The sequence below is a fragment of the Crotalus tigris genome, unplaced genomic scaffold, assembly GCF_016545835.1.
Source record: "Crotalus tigris isolate CLP2741 ecotype Arizona unplaced genomic scaffold, ASM1654583v1 scf7180000017666.379230911805:20528666, whole genome shotgun sequence".
Taxonomy (NCBI): Eukaryota; Metazoa; Chordata; class Lepidosauria; order Squamata; family Viperidae; genus Crotalus; species Crotalus tigris.
The window spans coordinates 5,461,334-5,477,468 of record NW_024096552.1 but is presented as its reverse complement, the minus strand read 5'-3'; the positions used below and the strand labels follow the sequence as shown (position 1 = coordinate 5,477,468).

Sequence of the window (16,135 nt, the reverse complement as noted above, 5' to 3'; positions counted from 1 at the left end):
CTTATATCAAACTCTGGGGGGATCCCAGTCAAAATTGTGACACACTAATGCATACTTCTGTTTGTTCACCTCCCACTAGTTCTGAGTTATTGTCTTGAGAAACTAGATTAAGGCCAGCTAAAAAAAGGCAGACTATAAATGGATGGATGGATGGATGGATGGATGGATGGATACGTGGGTGGGTGGGTGGGTGGATGGATGGCCTGGCTGCTGGCAATGGAGAACCCCCTTTAACACCAATGTGGTGCTATTTGTTGCAGAGGTTGGCTGCCAATGGGGTTTCTGGGTCCAATTCAGGGGTGGGATTTAGATGGTTCGCACCATGTCATATTTCTATTTTGCTTTTCAGAATAACCTGTTCCTTTCTATTCAAATCAGGTTGAAAAAGAATAATGTAGCACTTGGGGGAAAAGATGCAAGCCAGCAGCCCAGCACTGGAGGTCAAGATGGAGAAAACCTGCATGGCCATCATGTATTTGCCTTTGGTGCTCAGGTAGATAGGCACAAAGAAGATCCAAACAATACAGAACACCAGCCTGTTGAAAGTGATTAGTTTGGCTTCATTGAAGGCACCAGGCAGTCTCTGGGCTCGAAATGCCACCAGGAAGTAAACAGCCACCTGGAAGTCCATGTAGCATAGTACAGTATAAAACATGATGACTGATTCTTCATTGCATGGCAGGACAATCTCTCTAGCCTGGGAATGCATATCTGAGTCTGGGAATGGGGCAGAGGTGCTCAACCAGATACAATAGCACAGATGGTATTGGACAACAGAGAAAGAAAGAACAATAGAGTTGTCCAAAGACTTCCCCAGTCATCTAGTCACACAATTTTCTGACTTGGTGGCTAGGAAGGCCAGCACCACCATGATGGGTTTGGACAAGAGAGAAGAGACAGCCACTGAGAAAATGATGCTGAAGACTGCTTGTCTCAGAAGGCAACTGGTTCTCCTTGGCTGGCCAATGAAGAGGGGAGAAGACAAGAAGGAAAGTAGGAGGGAAATGAGGAGCAAGTAGGATAGGTCCCGGTTGTTGGCTTTGACTACTGGAGTTTCCAGGTGCTTAATGCAAATGCTTAAAACAAATTTGGTGCTCAAAGAGAAAAGTAAAGCAAAAGAAGTAAGCATGATCCCCAAATCTTCTGCATAGGAGAGGAAGGATTTCACCTTAGGAACACATTGATTCCAGTCCTTGTTAGATTGCTGGTCCTCAGGGCATATCAAACAACGCTCAGCATCTGCAAAAAAAGAAATGCAGCACCCACATTTTTAGTAGTGTGGAAAAGGCTAAAGATTAAAGAAAATTATGTTGTGCTGCATTTTGTTCCAAAAATGTGGAATTTGTCTGTTGTTGAGGAGCTTTGTTTACACTGAGTGTGGGGAATTGCTAAGAGAATGAATTTGAGAAATTGGAAAAGTATTTTTATTTCAGATGTTAAGGATTGGATTGATGACTTGTGTTAATTAGAAAGAAAAGACATTTTCTCCCACCAAGCAAAAGATGATGAAATCTATTTACCATTGGCTCTGGTTTCAATGTTGTCTATATCAGATGAGGTTTCTTCTCTTTGATTTGAAATGTTCATCTGCTGTTTAATACTTGATGTAGAGTTGATATACCTAGATTGTTTTATATTTCTTATTATTTTCTGTTTTCCTTAGTCTTTATTATTGATATGCTTCTTTTTTTAAAATTTGTTACATGTGTTTTATGTTTTATGGTACTTCAGTTGAGGGGGGATGTTTGTATTTATTTATTTATTTATTTATGAGACTTATATACCACTTTAAGTGCAAGCACTCTCTAAGCGGTATACATCAGTAAGCAACGTATATATATATTTACATTGCCCCCAACAATCTGGGTCCTCATTTTACCTACCCCGGAAGGATGGAAGGCTGAGTCAACCTTGAACCGGTGAGATTTGAACTGATGACCTGCTGAACACAGTCAGCTAAAGTGGCCTGCAGTACTGCACTCTAACTGCTGCGCCACCTCGGCTCTTTGGTATTTGGGCATAATTTTTCAAAATATTATAAAATAAGTTTTCAACGCTCTACCAACACTCTTTCAGTGGGAGAGAACATTCCCTTCTTTTGTAATTGTGGGGAAAAAAATGTGGGATAACCTTGGAATCAATTAAACTGGTAGAAATCATTGTGGTTATTAAAAAGTAAGAAGACATGGAGAACTTTTCCCTCTGGAGTCACCCACCTTCCTGAGTGGAGATGGTCCCTTCTGCATAAGGAACACAACTGTAACAGCAAACTGGCTTCATGAGGTCCAGCAGCCTGACAAATCCAGACAGGCAACTATCCACACACTGAGAACTTGGCAGGAGCTGAAGATGAAGAAAAGGAACATTCAGCAAAATAGGTGGAGCTGATGTCCCTAAGAAAGGAGACTTAAAAAGGGGAAAGCCCCAAACAAACTACTGGATTTAAACATGCAGGATGAAAGAACCATAAGAGAAGATGGCAAAAAAAGTGTTTAACCCTTATGATTCTTTTGTGGGCATTTGGAAGAAGATGCAGTGAAGCAGCCACAGAGTGTTTCAGATGGCTTTTTTCCTTCAGCTAGAATTTGTGTCTCATATTATTCCCATCCTTTCCTACTAAAGGCCTGGCTGCTTTTCAGTTGGCAGCCTTATGTGATGTGCTGCCAGCTGTCTTCTGGAGAGTTTCAACAATGGATATGGGGAGAGACACTGAGAGAGAATGAGGGGAAGCTGGGAAAGGAATGGAAGGGAAAGCAGAGATGCACAATCCAGAGACAGGAGAGGAAAGTCTTAGGAAAGAGGAAAGCCTGATATGGACACTGAGCCCAGGTGATGAGAAATTGGAGAAGAAGCAGTTCAGATCTCTTTGTCACAATGAACTTATTAGAAATGAGGATAGTAAGAGCTCTTGTGATTTCCAAGATTCTCTGTTGATCCCACACTAGGATTAAAGCCCTTCTAGATAAACTAGACAGTACATAAGACTAGATGAGTTAATTTTACTTTATTGTAAGGTTATATGAGGAACGGTTGCTGGAATTGGGTATGTCTAGTTTAATGGAGAGAAGGACAAGGAGGGACATGATAGCAGTGTTCCAATATCTCAGGGGCTGCCACAAAGAAGAGGGAGTCAAGCTATTCTCCAAAGTCCATGAAGGCAGGACAAGAAGCAACGGATGGAAACTGATCAAAGAGAGAAGCTATCTAGAACTAAGGAGAAACTTCCTGACAGTTAGAACAATTAACCAATGGAACAACCTGCCTCCAGAAGTTGTGAATGCTCCAACACTGGAAGTTTTTAAGAAGAGACTGGACAGCCATTTGTCTGAAATGGTATAGGGTTTCCTGCCTGAGCAGGGGGTTGGACAAGATGACCTCCAAGGTCCCTTTCAACTTTATTATTATTATTGTTGTTGTTGTTGTTGTTGTTAATTGCGAAGTCGTGTCCCACCCATCGCGACCCCATGGACAATGTTCCTCCAGGTCTTCCTGTCCTCTACCATCTTCTGGAGTCCATTTAAGCTCACACCTACTGCTTCAGTGACTCCATCCAGCCATCTCATTCTCTGTCGTCCCATTCTTCTATTTCCCTCAATCTTTCCCAGCATTAGGCCCTTCTCCAGTGAGTCCTTCCTTCTCATTAGGTGGCCAAAGTATTTGAGTTTCAGCTTCAGGATCTGGCCTTCTAAAGAGCAGTCGGGGTTGATCTCTTCTAGGACTGACCTGTTTGAACGCCTTGCAGTCCAAGGGACTTGCAGGAGTCTTCTCCAGCACCATAGTTCAAAGGCCTCAATTCTTTTGCGCTCAGCCTTTCTTATGGTCCAACTTTCACAGCCATACATTGCAACTGGGAAAACCATGGCCTGGACTAAACGCACTTTTGTTGGCAGGGTGATGTCTCTGCTTTTTAGTATGCTGTCTAGATTTGCCATAGCTTTCCTCCCCAGGAGCAAGCATCTTTTAATTTCTTGGCTGCAGTACCCATCTGAGGTGATCTTGGAGCCCAGAAAAATAAAATCTGTCACTACCTCCATTTCTTCCCCTCTATTTGCCAGGAATTGAGAGGACCGGATGCCATGATTTTGGTTTTCTTAATGTTGAGTTTCAAGCCAACTTTTGCACTCTCCTTCTTCACCCGCATCAAGAGGCTCTTTACTTCCTCTTCACTTTCTGCCATCAGAGTGGTATCATCTTCATATCTTAGGTTGTTGATATTTCTCCCGGCAATCTTAATTCCAACTTTTGTTTCATCTATCCCTGCCTTTCTCATGATGTGCTCTGCATATAAGTTAAATAGGCAGGGCGACAGTATACAGCCTTGCCGGACTCCTTTTCCAATTTTGAACCAATCAGTGGTTCCGTGTCCAGTTCTCACTGTTGCTTCTTGACCCGCATATAGGTTTCTCAAGAGACAAATAAGATGGTCTGGTATTCCCATCTCTTTAAGAACTTGCCACAATTTGTTGTGATCCACACAATCAAAGGCTTATTATTATTATTATTATTATTATTATTATTATTATTATTATTATTATTATTAAAAGAACCTTGCAAGTTTGAAAGTACTAACTACCTGCTGCCATTTTAACTGATCCATAAAGGTGGATCCTTTGTAAGTATTTCTCTCTGCCTATTAAGCCACTGAAGGTTCCCCCTCTCTTCTCTGATCATGTTCCAGGCAGCACTTTTTCTTCACCCGCCTCAAAGTCATCTATGAATTCCATTACAATTCCATTGTAATCCTAACTCAGCATGATTTAAAAGAGATTTAATAGAACAAATGAAAGATGAGAAGGAGAATAATTTGGAAAAATTTACAGATCCACATGATGAAAACATAAAGCAAGCCCCATCCTAAGTAGAAATACAGGAAAATATAATAGAATTGTGGATTATGACAGAGATGAAAACTAAGTGGAAATATACAAACAATAAGCCATGAGATGAAAAATGACCAGATAATGACTTACTACTTACCCCTTTTACAAAAGGGGACTGTTAAAACCACGAAGAAACTCCCAAGAAAGAAGTTTGGGTTAGAGGTTATATCTTAATGAAGCAAAGATTAAGAATATTAGAAACAAAAGAAAGGAATCTAAAACTGACCGGTTTGATCAGAGTTAAAACAAGAAATACTTTTATAAAGTGCTAGGAACACTTCATGCAATTTTGTTGATACAGGACATAAATGTTAGTGGTTTTGAATTTGTGAGTGAATAAGACTTGAGATATTGGAAAAATTGCTTTATGTAATTTAATGTGACTTTTCATATAACATAATAAGCTTTGAATAAAGCTTGCTGTGGGAGACTGTTGAAGGATTTTCATAAAGAAAGAAAAAACTTACAGAAATGAATATTTAGAGTTAAAGAAATGATTGAAGAAAAGAAAAAAACAAAATAAACAACATAAAAAGATCAATTTATACAGCGGTTGTCAGTAAGTAAGGACTACTTGTAGTTGATTTCAAATCTTTCTCAGATCAGTAATTGGTCCGAACATTGGAGTATTACAGCATGTCCATAAGTAGAACATCCAGCTCTGAAGTCTGTGTGTTCATGTGCCAATATATACTCTGGGTTGACCCAGTGAACTAATTTGTTTTATAAGTATCTAGCATCCCCCAAGAATTGGGGTTTGCCATTCCATGTTCTGGTGTAGGCTGTAGAACAGGGGTGTCAAACTCGCAACATCACGTGATGTTTTGCAATGTATTGCGACTTTTTGCCATTGCTGGCGATGGGGTAGGAGCAGTTTCGTTATGATGCATGCGGCCCATGGGCTGGCAGTTTGACATCCCTGCTGTAGAAGAATCTTTATTTCAGGCTCCAATCTGAGTCAATCATGGAGACCAGAAGTTTAGTCTTCTAAGCTTCAAACTATTTCAGCACTTGAGACTGGGGTGCAATTAGGGAGTAGGTTACATTAAGTCATGTTCTTCTTATACATATAATGCTCTGAAGTGGTCCACCCATACAGATGCAAGTAACAGATGGGAAAGTGAAAAGGTCCTATCAATTGGGTGGGAAGTCAGCTGGCACCAGAATAAAATGGGATTTCTGGCTTTTTATTATCAACTACTGCCAAGAAGACAAGACCTATTGAATTCTCTGTTCTTGTTTTGTGATAGATGTTTTTATATATTTTTTATTCAAGAACATAGAGTCCTGAATAGAATGTTCAGCTGAGTTCTCTTTTTATAATTTGAATTTCCTAATCAAAATGTTGAGACTCTAGAAAGAGTACAGAGAAGAGCAACAAAGATGATTAGGGGACTGGAGGCTAAAACCTATAAGGAACGGTTGCGAGAATTGGGTATGTCTAGTTTAACGAAGAGAAGGACAAGGGGGGACATGATAGCAGTATTCCAATATCTCAGGGGCTGCCATAAAGAAGAGGGAATTAAGCTATTTCCAAAGCACCTGAAGGCAGGACAAGAAGCAACGGGTGGAAACTAATCAAGGAGAGAAGCAACCTAGAACTAAGGAGAAACTTCCTGACAGTGAGAACAATTAATCAGTGGAACAGCTTGCCTCCAGAAGCAGTAAATGCTCCAACACTGGAAGTTTTTAAGAAGAGACTGGACAGCCATTTGTCCGAAATAGCGTAGGGTTTCCTGCCCGAGCAGGGGGTTGGACTAGATGACCTCCAAGGTCCCTTCCAACTTTACTACTATTACTAATCAATTTACTCTTGGCTTCAAAAATTTTCCATGTCAAAGCAGGGCTTGAGAGGGATAGGTCCTACTCCTGTATTTTTCTCTCTTCCTCAGTATCTAAATGGAGAGCATAGACTGGAGTAACACAATCAGTTTGGTGAAATTCTGTGGAAGTTTGCAGAAAATCTGTCCTTTTAAGTGTAGTAGAGTGAAATTGCAATGCTTCATCAGACAGAAGCAGCTGAGATGTTTGCTTATTGAAATGCTGAGTCCAATCGTCAGGGATCATCTTCAGCTCTAACTGGTTCCACAATTGGAGTAGGGTCTCTTTGAGAAAACAATTGTTGTATACTTTTATAACTGTGATGCTTGAAACATGGTAACTATCAGATTGATTGCCTAGATAAAACTTTTGTATATAGTAATTTAATTCCATATAATTAAAGTAATCAATCAGATTTGAGTTAACATAGTGGGAGAATTCACCAAGAAATTGCTACTAATAGATCTGTTCAATAAATATCAATTTAGTTTGTTGATTATTTTTAATAAACACAATCCCTTGTAATCCTTTGTAATCCCCCTTTGAATTGTTAAATCTTGCTACTTGATTGGATTAAGTATTGTGTGCAGAAGAATCTAAAAGATCTAATGTAACAGCACAGATAATTTCAGATACTTCACAGATCTACACCCAGACAGATGACAACAGCCAATGTCTCACAAAACATTGAGACTTTGATATCAGCAGTAATCTTTTTTCTTTCATTCATTCTTTCTTAATTTTGAAGTCTCTTTTTTTGGTAAAAAGATTGAAGCTATGATTCTACCATACCTTTAAAAGAAGAGAACTTTTTTAAACAAATGGATGTTAGAGTAAAAGTATAAAACAGATGAAATGAACTTCCCTAATTATCATGATTGATCTAAACATTTGTCTTGGGGAACACTAATAAGCAAATTGGTCCTATGCTGCTTGCTAAATTGTGCAGGTTTAAAATCACATTTCTGTTTTGCTTTTCAGAATAAGCTGCTCTTTTGTATTCAAATCAGGTCGAAAAAGAATAATGTAGCACTTGGGGAAAAAGATGCAACCCAGCAGCCCAGCACTGGAAGCCAAGATGGAAAAGACCTGCACAGCCACCATGTATTTCCCCTTGGTGCTCAGGTAGGTAGGCACAAAGGAGATCCAAACACTACAGAAGACCAGCATGCTGAAGGTGATTAGCTTGGCTTCATTGAAGGCGCCAGGCAACCTCCGGGCCAGGAAAGCTACTGTGAAGCAGATGGCTGCAAGGAAGCCCATGTAGCAGAGAGCAGTGTAGAACATTGCAACAGAGCCTTCATTGCATTGCAGGACAATCTCTCTGGTCTGGGAAGTCATATCTGAGTCTGGGACTGGGGGAGTAGTACCTAACCAGATAGTGCTGATTATAACTTGGATAAAAGAGCAGCAAAGGACAATGGAGTTGCCCAAAGGCTTCCCCAGCCATTTTCTCATGCTATTTCCTGGTTTGGTGGCTAGAAAGGCCAGCACCACTGTGATGGTTTTGGCCAAAAGAGAAGACACGGCTATGGAGAATATGATGCTGAAGGTAGCTTGTCGCAGAAGGCAGGTAGCTCTCCTTGGCTGGCCAATGAAGAGGAAGGAAGACAGGAAGGAAAGCAGGAGGGCAATGAGGAGCAGGTAGGACAGGTCCCGGTTGTTGGCTTTGACTACTGGGGTTTCCAGGTGCTTAATGAATATGTTTAAAACAAAGCCGGAGCTCAAAGAGAAAAGTAAAGCGAAGGAAGTAAGGATGACTCCCAGATCTTCTGAATAGGATAGGAAAGTGATCACCTTAGGAACACACTGATCCCGTTCCTTGTTGGGGTGCCGGTCCTTGGGGCATCTCAGACAATGTTTGGCATCTGCAAAGAACAAATGCAACACTCATGTACTTCAGTGGTTTGAAAATCTCTTGATGTTCTCTTCTGTTTATAGGATTTTTGTTCACAAGATTGTCAATAAGCACATTTTAGAAGTAATTTTGCATATGGGAATGCATTAAGTCAATATATACAGATACTCCCCTATATACCGTGTTTCCTCGAAAGTAAGACCTACCCTGAAAATAAGCCCTAGCTTGATTTTTGGGGGTGGGCTTAATATAAACCCTGCCTCAAAAATAATCCCCATTTAAAAATCAAGCTAGTGTGGGGGTGGGGTTGTGGATCTGTCCCACAGCCCTGTACCCACTTACCTCATAGCCAGGCCTCTCCTCACCCACCCACTTCTTCTGCAGCGTCTTCTGCAGCCAGACTCGCATTTCTCAACCACAGGCCTTTCCGGAAGGCCTCTGCAGCCGAGAACTGAGCTATGGATTGAATCCATTGCTCGGTACTCGGCTGCAAGGCCTTCCAGAAAGGCCTGACTGCAAAATGCAGGCCAGAATGCAGTTGCATAATGCAGCTATTCCTTTGGCCACAGAAGGTTCGGCTGGGTGGGGCTGTCGTTATATAAAAGAGTATAAAAGACGTCCACCCAAAATAAGACCTGGTGCCTCTTTTGGAGGGGAAAAAAAACCTAAGACCCGGTCTTATTTTTGGGGAAACATGGTACATTTTTAATAATACTGGAAAATTCTATTGCATAATTAGGAAAATGATAAATTTAAAAGACAATCTATTGGATTGTGTTCCCAATCTCTACTACAGAACACAAGTCAGTCTTCATAATCTTGCCAGAATATAGGTAGTCCTTGACTTTTTACCACAACTGAGCCCCAAATTTCTGTGATTGTGAAATGAAATAAAAATGCAGGATAGATATAAAACAAATTGAAATATTAGAATTAATTGTGGTTATTCAAAACTAGTAAAACACGGACAGCTTTTCTCTCTGGAATCACCCACCTTCCTGGGTGGAGATGGTCCCTTCTGCACAAGGAATACAACTGTAGCAGCAAACTGGTTTATCTTCATCAACCAGCTTGACAAACCCAGGCAAGCAACTATCCACACACCGAGACCTTGGCAGGGGCTAAAGTTAAAGAAAAGGAGCATTCCATGAAATAGGTGGAACTGATGTTCCTATGAAATTAGTCCTAAGATAGCAAGCCCCAGTGAAACTGCTGGCCCAAATTTTAACCTGCTGAATCTAATCAGAAGAACTAAAATAGCTGCAGGTGAAGATAGCAAAAATAGCAAAAATATTTGACATCAATCATTCTCTTGTGTCACAGAATGTTTGCTAAATGATGCTTTTTGGTCCTGATTTTACCTTTGATTAAATTGGCTTACTGTACATCTTTTTTTGAAGCCAGCCAAAGCACCACATCTTCTGGGAGCAAAGTACAAAATTTAATTACATGCTGTGTGAAAAAATGCTTCCTTTTATCTATTCTGATTCTTTCAGGATTCAATGTCATCGGCTGACCCTCGTTTTTTTATGCTTTGAGGTGGGGAAAGTAGCTTTTCTTTGTCCATTTTATCAATACCATACATAATTTTGTAAACCTCAGTAATGATCTCTTTCATACATCACATTTCTATGCAAACAACAACAACAACAACCCAACAACCCACCTCCAAGTGTGGCAACCATTCCTGATAGGGAAGCAGCTCCAGCCCTCTGATCACCTTAGCCTTCCTCCTCTGAATCTTTTCTAACTCTATTGTATCATTTTTTAAGTGCAGAGGGCCAGAATTGCACATAATATTGAATGGAATGGAATACTTTATTTGGTCAAGTATGATTACACACACAGGGAATTTGTCTCCTGGGCAGAAGGTCTCAGTGTACATGCAAAGCAACAGAGTAATGAAACCAATAAGAGGGGGTAACAGAGAAGGTGAGAAGGATAATAATAATACTGCAGTCACACTACCTACATAAATATACATAGACATTAGACAGAACTGTGACAATTAGGTGTTCAGCCCAGTGATGGCACAAGGGAAAAAAACTGTCTCTGTGTCTAGTTATTTTGGCATGCAATGTCTTATTGTGCTTCCTGAAGGGAAGAATTGAAACAGTTTATGTCCAGGATGTGAGGGATGTCAGTTGTGGAACATTCAGTAATCTCACCAAACATGCTCCTAAATCTTCCCCAAAACCTCCCACTTAATTCCTTTGCTTTTCCTCTCCTTTTTACGACTAACTTCTATTCAAGTTTCCTTCTCCCAAAGATGATTTTTTTTCATGAGGCAACTGGACTTCTTTGTTTTTCTTTGAAAACGTTTCACTTCTTATCCAAGAAGCTTCTTCAGCTCTGACTGGATGGTGGGGAATGGAAAGATTTATAGTCCCTGCAGACGGCTGTTCATTTGCATTCTTTTAGCGAGTCATTAATGCTACCTGGAGGCTTATCTGTGTCCTCAAGGTTACCTGAGTATCCTCAGGGTTACCGATGTGTGGAGCCTTCTTGGAACTGATGAAAGGAAGCTTCAAGCTTCCTTGTTTAGCCCTCTATGCTCCTCCTCTGCTCTGAGCAGCACTAGACAGTTGCAGGATAATAATAATAATAATAATAATAATAATAATAATAATAATAATAATAATAATAATAATAAAGTTGGAAGGGATCTTGAAGGTCATCAAATCCAACCCGCTGCTCAGGCAGGAAGCTCTAAACCATGTCGGACAAATGGCTGTCCAGTCTCTTCTTAAAAACTTCCAGTGTTGGAGCATTCACAGCTTCTGGAGGCAGGTTGTTCCACTGGTTAATTGTTCTGACTGTCAGGAAGTTTCTTCTTAGTTCTAGGTTGCTTCTCTCCTTGCTTAGTTTCCACCCGTTGCTTCTTGTCCTGCTCTCAAGCACTTTGAAGAATAACCTGACTCCCTCTTCTTTGTGGCAGCCCCTGAGATATTGGAACACTGCTATCATGTCCCCCCTCGTCCTTCTCTTCATTAAACTGGACATGCCCAATTCCAGCAACCGTTCCTTATATGTTTTAGCCTCCAGTCCCCTAATCATCTTTGTTGCTCTTCTCTGTACTCTGTACTCAGTACTCTATCAGAAGGCAACCTGGACATGTCTGTGGAATCATCTGTGGTCAAACAGACTTTTTGGATCTTCCTAATTTTGGGATCTTGATGCTGATAACAGACCTGAATGAAGTTTGTCTAGAGTCTTTAAGATTAAAAGCTTTTAACTGAGCCCTCCCTGACCAGTCTTAAGGCACACAATCAATTCTTTGGGGGCATGACTACATGGCAAAGAGCCATGCAGAACCTGATAAAATAAACATAAAGAACTCTTGATTCTGTAGCATCCTTCTGTCAGACAAGTGAAAAACTCAGTTGAGAACATGCCTCAGATATTAGGAAATTGCTTACAAAATGTGGGATATGAAAGAAATTAACTTCCCCACCTTGTTGACCTGCATGGACCTCATGATTGCCTTCTGATCCATCGTGAGCCTAAATTTGGCTTCTGAGCATCCCTTTCTTTCCAAACTCCCAATGGTCACTTTGATAACAGATTGATTGGAAAGCTTCACCCAGTACATGATGTCTAAGTCAGCTGCCAGGTCCCCTTTTTCATTCAAATATACTCCCTCCATAGAATTATTGTAATACTGGGCGATGCTCAGGAAAGGGTGAAGCTGAAAAGGACAAGCAAAATGAAAGAATTGAAGAATATAGAAAAGCAAGATGGAGATCTAAATTTTCCCGACTGCACAGATGATGATGATGATGATGATGATGATGATAGTAATAGTAGTAGTAGTAGTAGTAGTAAAGTTGGAAGGGACCTTGGAGGTCATCTAGTCCAATCCCCTGCTCAGGCAGGTAACCTTATACCATTTCAGACAAATGGCTGTCCAGTCTCTTCTTAAAAACTTCCAGTGTTGGAACATTTACCGCTTCTGGAGGCAGGTTGTTCCACTGATTAATTGTTCTCACTGTCAGGAAGTTTCTCCTTAGTTCTAGGTTGTTTCTCTCTTTGATTAGTTTCCACCCGTTGCTTCTTGTCCTGCCTTCAGCCGCTTTGGAGAAGAGCTTGACTCCCTCTTCTTTATGGCAGCCCCTGAGATATTGGAACACTGCTATCATGTCCCCCCTCGTCCTTCTCTTCGTTAAACTAGACATACCCAATTCCAGGAACCGTTCCCTATATGTTTTAGCCTCCAGTCCCCTAATCATCTTTGTTGCTCTTCTCTGTACTCTTTCTAGAGTCTCAACATCTTTTTTACATCGTGGTGACCAAAACTGGATGCAGTATTCCAAGTGTGGCTTTGTAAAGTGGTATTAATACTTCACGTGATCTTGATTCTATCCCTCTGTTAATGCAGCCTAGCTCTGTGTTGGCCTTTTTGGCAGCTGCAGCACACTGCTGGCTCATATTTAGGTGATTGTCTACTAGGACTCCTCTTCCTATAATTCAAGGCTGAGTTGAAGGGCTGAAGGCCATTCCTTGAAGTGAGCTCCATCCATCTTCCATTGGGCACAAAGCAAAGTGAAAAGCAACATGAAAATAATAGCTAGATTGAACATTCAAAATGCTCTCCAGATTTTCAAATGATCCATCCAGATATCTGGCAACCATACACTGCACTGACAGGAGAATTATATGAACCCTGGGCTGTGTCTTCTGAGTCAGGCTAGAGAGAGAAAGTGTTCTTCAAAAGGGAATTCTTTGAAGCAACTGATTGTGTCTCATCATTTTATTTGACATTTTCTGAGAGATTAAGTAATTATAGTCATACATGGTGTGGCACTGGGCAGAATATAGTATAATTCCCCATCTCCATAAAATCAAACAAGACAAAACTTAAATGCAACATTTAAATGTAACAAAATTATGTGAAATCTTAAGGAAATGTTAACTCACAAAACTGGGCTGTACGTTCTATGGTAGGGTACAAAAAGATTTATCCAAATGGGGTTTATTAAAGGATATGTGTCAGATCGGCCACTACTTAAACCTTTGAGTAGAAACAATCCTTGGCTCCATTTGTTTGGAAAGGTATAGCTTTATTAGAGATTAAGTGTGTTGCAGTATTAGAATAGAATAGAGCTGGAAGGGACCTTGGAGGTCTTCTAGTCCAGCCCCCTGCTCAACCAGGAGAACCTATACCATTTCAGACAAGTGAATGTCTAGCCTCTTCTTAAAAATCTTCAGTGACAGAATGCCTATGATTTCTGGAGGCAAGCTGTTCCACTGGTTAATTGTCCTCACTGTCAGGAAGTTTCTCCTTAATCCTATTGCATAGCCAGAACTGAGAATTGCATGCTAAAATCCCTAAGTCCTACTTTTCCCATCTCTAACTGTCCCTCGCTGCCCACCCCACTGTAACCAATCAAGTCCATGTACAATATTTTCATAACGGTCAATCCAAGCACAGCTTGGTATGCCGCTCCCTCCTTCTTCCAGCTGGATGACCTTGGAGCAGAGTCTCAAGGTGGCACAGTCTCTACTTTTGATTCCTTAATCATTCCCCCTCCTTATCTCCCCTCCCCAGAGTTCATGGCAGTCTGTCATGGCATAACAGAGAAGCACAGCAAGCATAAGCTGGCAGCTGACAATACGACCGTGCCTCATATTATTTACATTTCACTCATAGACTATATAAATTCTTGTATTAATTTGTTTGCAAGCTATACAAGCTGTGCTAGTCGAAGGTGACTCTGAACATCATAAATTTCCCCTCTTTATAAAGTCAAATAAAAACAAAATTATTTGTTTAAGCAAAATATCCATAAAAGGCCAAACATTCTGGAATGGGGGAGTGGATTCTCCCCTTCAGCAGAAATCTTTGTGATGGAAAAGGAAAGTACCTGCCATGGCTGCAATCTTTGAAGTCCAGATCTGTTTCCATTCTTCATGGCCCTTCTCTGGGATCCGAGAGAATAGACCATGTGTAAAGCATGCACAACGGTCCAGATGGTGTGGTAAATGTGGTAGCCATCCAGGGACAGAATCCTTTCCTGTAGCTCATGAGAAACTTTCCGCCATTTTTCTCTTTCTTTGCACCTTATCCAGCCTTTCACAGACAGGGCATGTTTTGTATAGGAACATGAAAATACTAAACCTGCAAATTTCTCTGTAAAAGCATTAAGTTTGGGGAAATAATCATATTTTATGTTTTGATTTGTCCGGCTAAAAAAGGAAAGAATACTATGGGTGTACTTGAAAGATAAATCACTATATGACAATGGCAAGGTGAGGTCCCAGAAAGCTGTTGTGATCCAAACTTTTCCCACAACAGGTTTCTCCACTTGGCTCAGCTTGATTTGGGCAAGTGCTATTCCATATGAGAAGGTTAAGGCCTCGGCAAAGTAAAGAAAGACATTGACTTGACTCCATTCATGGAGAAGTCCAGGATGGTAGACATTATCCTTAAGACTCACTGAAATGGTTTGGGAGAAAACTACACAGATGCCATTCTGGACTAGTATGGGTGTGAAGAGTCTCATGAATTTCTCTCCTTTTTCAGTATCTGCAGCGAGGAGTCCAATCAACGTCCACCCGAAATGTTGGAGTATTTTGACAATCCCTGGGTACTCATGTGGTTCTTTGGGGAAAGTTGAGTAAAAAAAAGGGAATCGTTTTCTGTCACTCAAAACCTGGGAAGCAAAAGTATAACTGACCTGAAAAAGAAGGGGAAAAGTTAACATTTTTTCTCAGTTCAAAACCAAATTATTGATTGCCCAAAATTCTGATTAAAGATCTTTGTCCTTATTAATGACTCAGACTTCCATTCTTCTGAAGTTGGTCAAATGAGGAACCAGATAGTTGGGGGCAATATGCTGACATTGTAAACTGCCCAGGGAGTACTATAAAGAACTATGGAGTGGTATATAAGTATAACTGCTATTGCTATTTGTTCATTTGTGGCCATTTTGAGGAAGGACAGGGCTTTGTTCCAAAGAAGACTTGCAGAATACTCCTTTGCTCAGGCCCTGCAACTCTCCCGGCCAGCCCTAATATTTTTCTTTTACAAATATCCAATCAATTTGGACAAAGGCCTTGGAACAAGAAACTCATCTGATCCATATCTAATTCAGATTCTTGAATCTTCTCCCCAATTTGGACAAAGGCCTTGGAACAAGAAACCAATTTGGACAAAGGCCTTGGAACAAGAAACTCATCTGATCCATATCTAATTCAGATTCTTGAATCTTCTCCCCTAACTCTTGGTACCTATCATGGCCTTTAGGAACTTTATCCCCTTTCAAATGACCAAACTATCATGCCTGCACAGATCTACCTGTGGGATCTTGAAGATGTTCAGCATGGTTGACATCTGAATGGACATGTCCGAATCAGCTCCTTCAAGGACCACCAGTGTGTTTCTCCATTTTCCACAGTTATAATTTGGAATATCTGCCTCTCCCTTTGAAAGCAGGTCCAATAAAATTTCCGAAGTCACCTTTGTGTTAAAATAGTTGTCATGAATATTATAGCCCAAGGTGACATTGGCTAAGAGTTGGGGATTCTGGTTAATCTCCTCAATGGCAAAAAGGAAGGACAGGGCTTTCCAGTACAT

The 16,135-nt window shown here is 40.7% G+C and overlaps 2 protein-coding genes across 2 annotated transcripts in view; both read right to left on the bottom strand.

The window, feature by feature from the left end:
* Positions 1 to 2,350, bottom strand: part of LOC120305044 (vomeronasal type-2 receptor 26-like) — a 20,831-nt gene extending 18,481 nt beyond the window's left edge. Inside the window, exons 1-2 of the mRNA XM_039336351.1 lie at positions 2,217 to 2,350; positions 1,169 to 1,239 (exon numbers count right to left, since the gene is read on the bottom strand). The gene's annotated coding sequence lies outside the window, so the exon portion shown is untranslated. The remainder of the gene's footprint in view (positions 1 to 1,168; positions 1,240 to 2,216) is intronic.
* On the bottom strand, positions 326 to 16,135 carry LOC120305043 (vomeronasal type-2 receptor 26-like). Its single transcript, XM_039336350.1, has 7 exons — positions 15,857 to 16,135; positions 14,424 to 15,236; positions 12,014 to 12,247; positions 9,554 to 9,680; positions 7,839 to 8,569; positions 2,217 to 2,343; positions 326 to 717 (listed from the first exon to the last, which is right to left on the bottom strand). Exons 1-7 carry the CDS (start codon positions 16,133 to 16,135, stop codon positions 326 to 328), a joined length of 2,703 nt encoding a protein of 900 aa, XP_039192284.1.

What these genes read in the sequence shown, in the direction of transcription:
- LOC120305043 (XM_039336350.1), bottom strand. Translation starts at nt 16,135, where the DNA reads ATGTACTGGAAAGCCCTGTCCTTCCTTTTTGCCATTGAGGAGATTAAC. An exon ending in GGTCCATGCAGGTCAACAAG is followed by an intron (nt 9,681 to 12,013) that starts GTGGGGAAGTTA and finishes CTTTAACTTTAG; the next exon opens with CCCCTGCCAAGGTCTCGGTG. An exon ending in GACCATCTCCACCCAGGAAG is followed by an intron (nt 8,570 to 9,553) that starts GTGGGTGATTCC and finishes TGTTCTTTGCAG; the next exon opens with ATGCCAAACATTGTCTGAGA.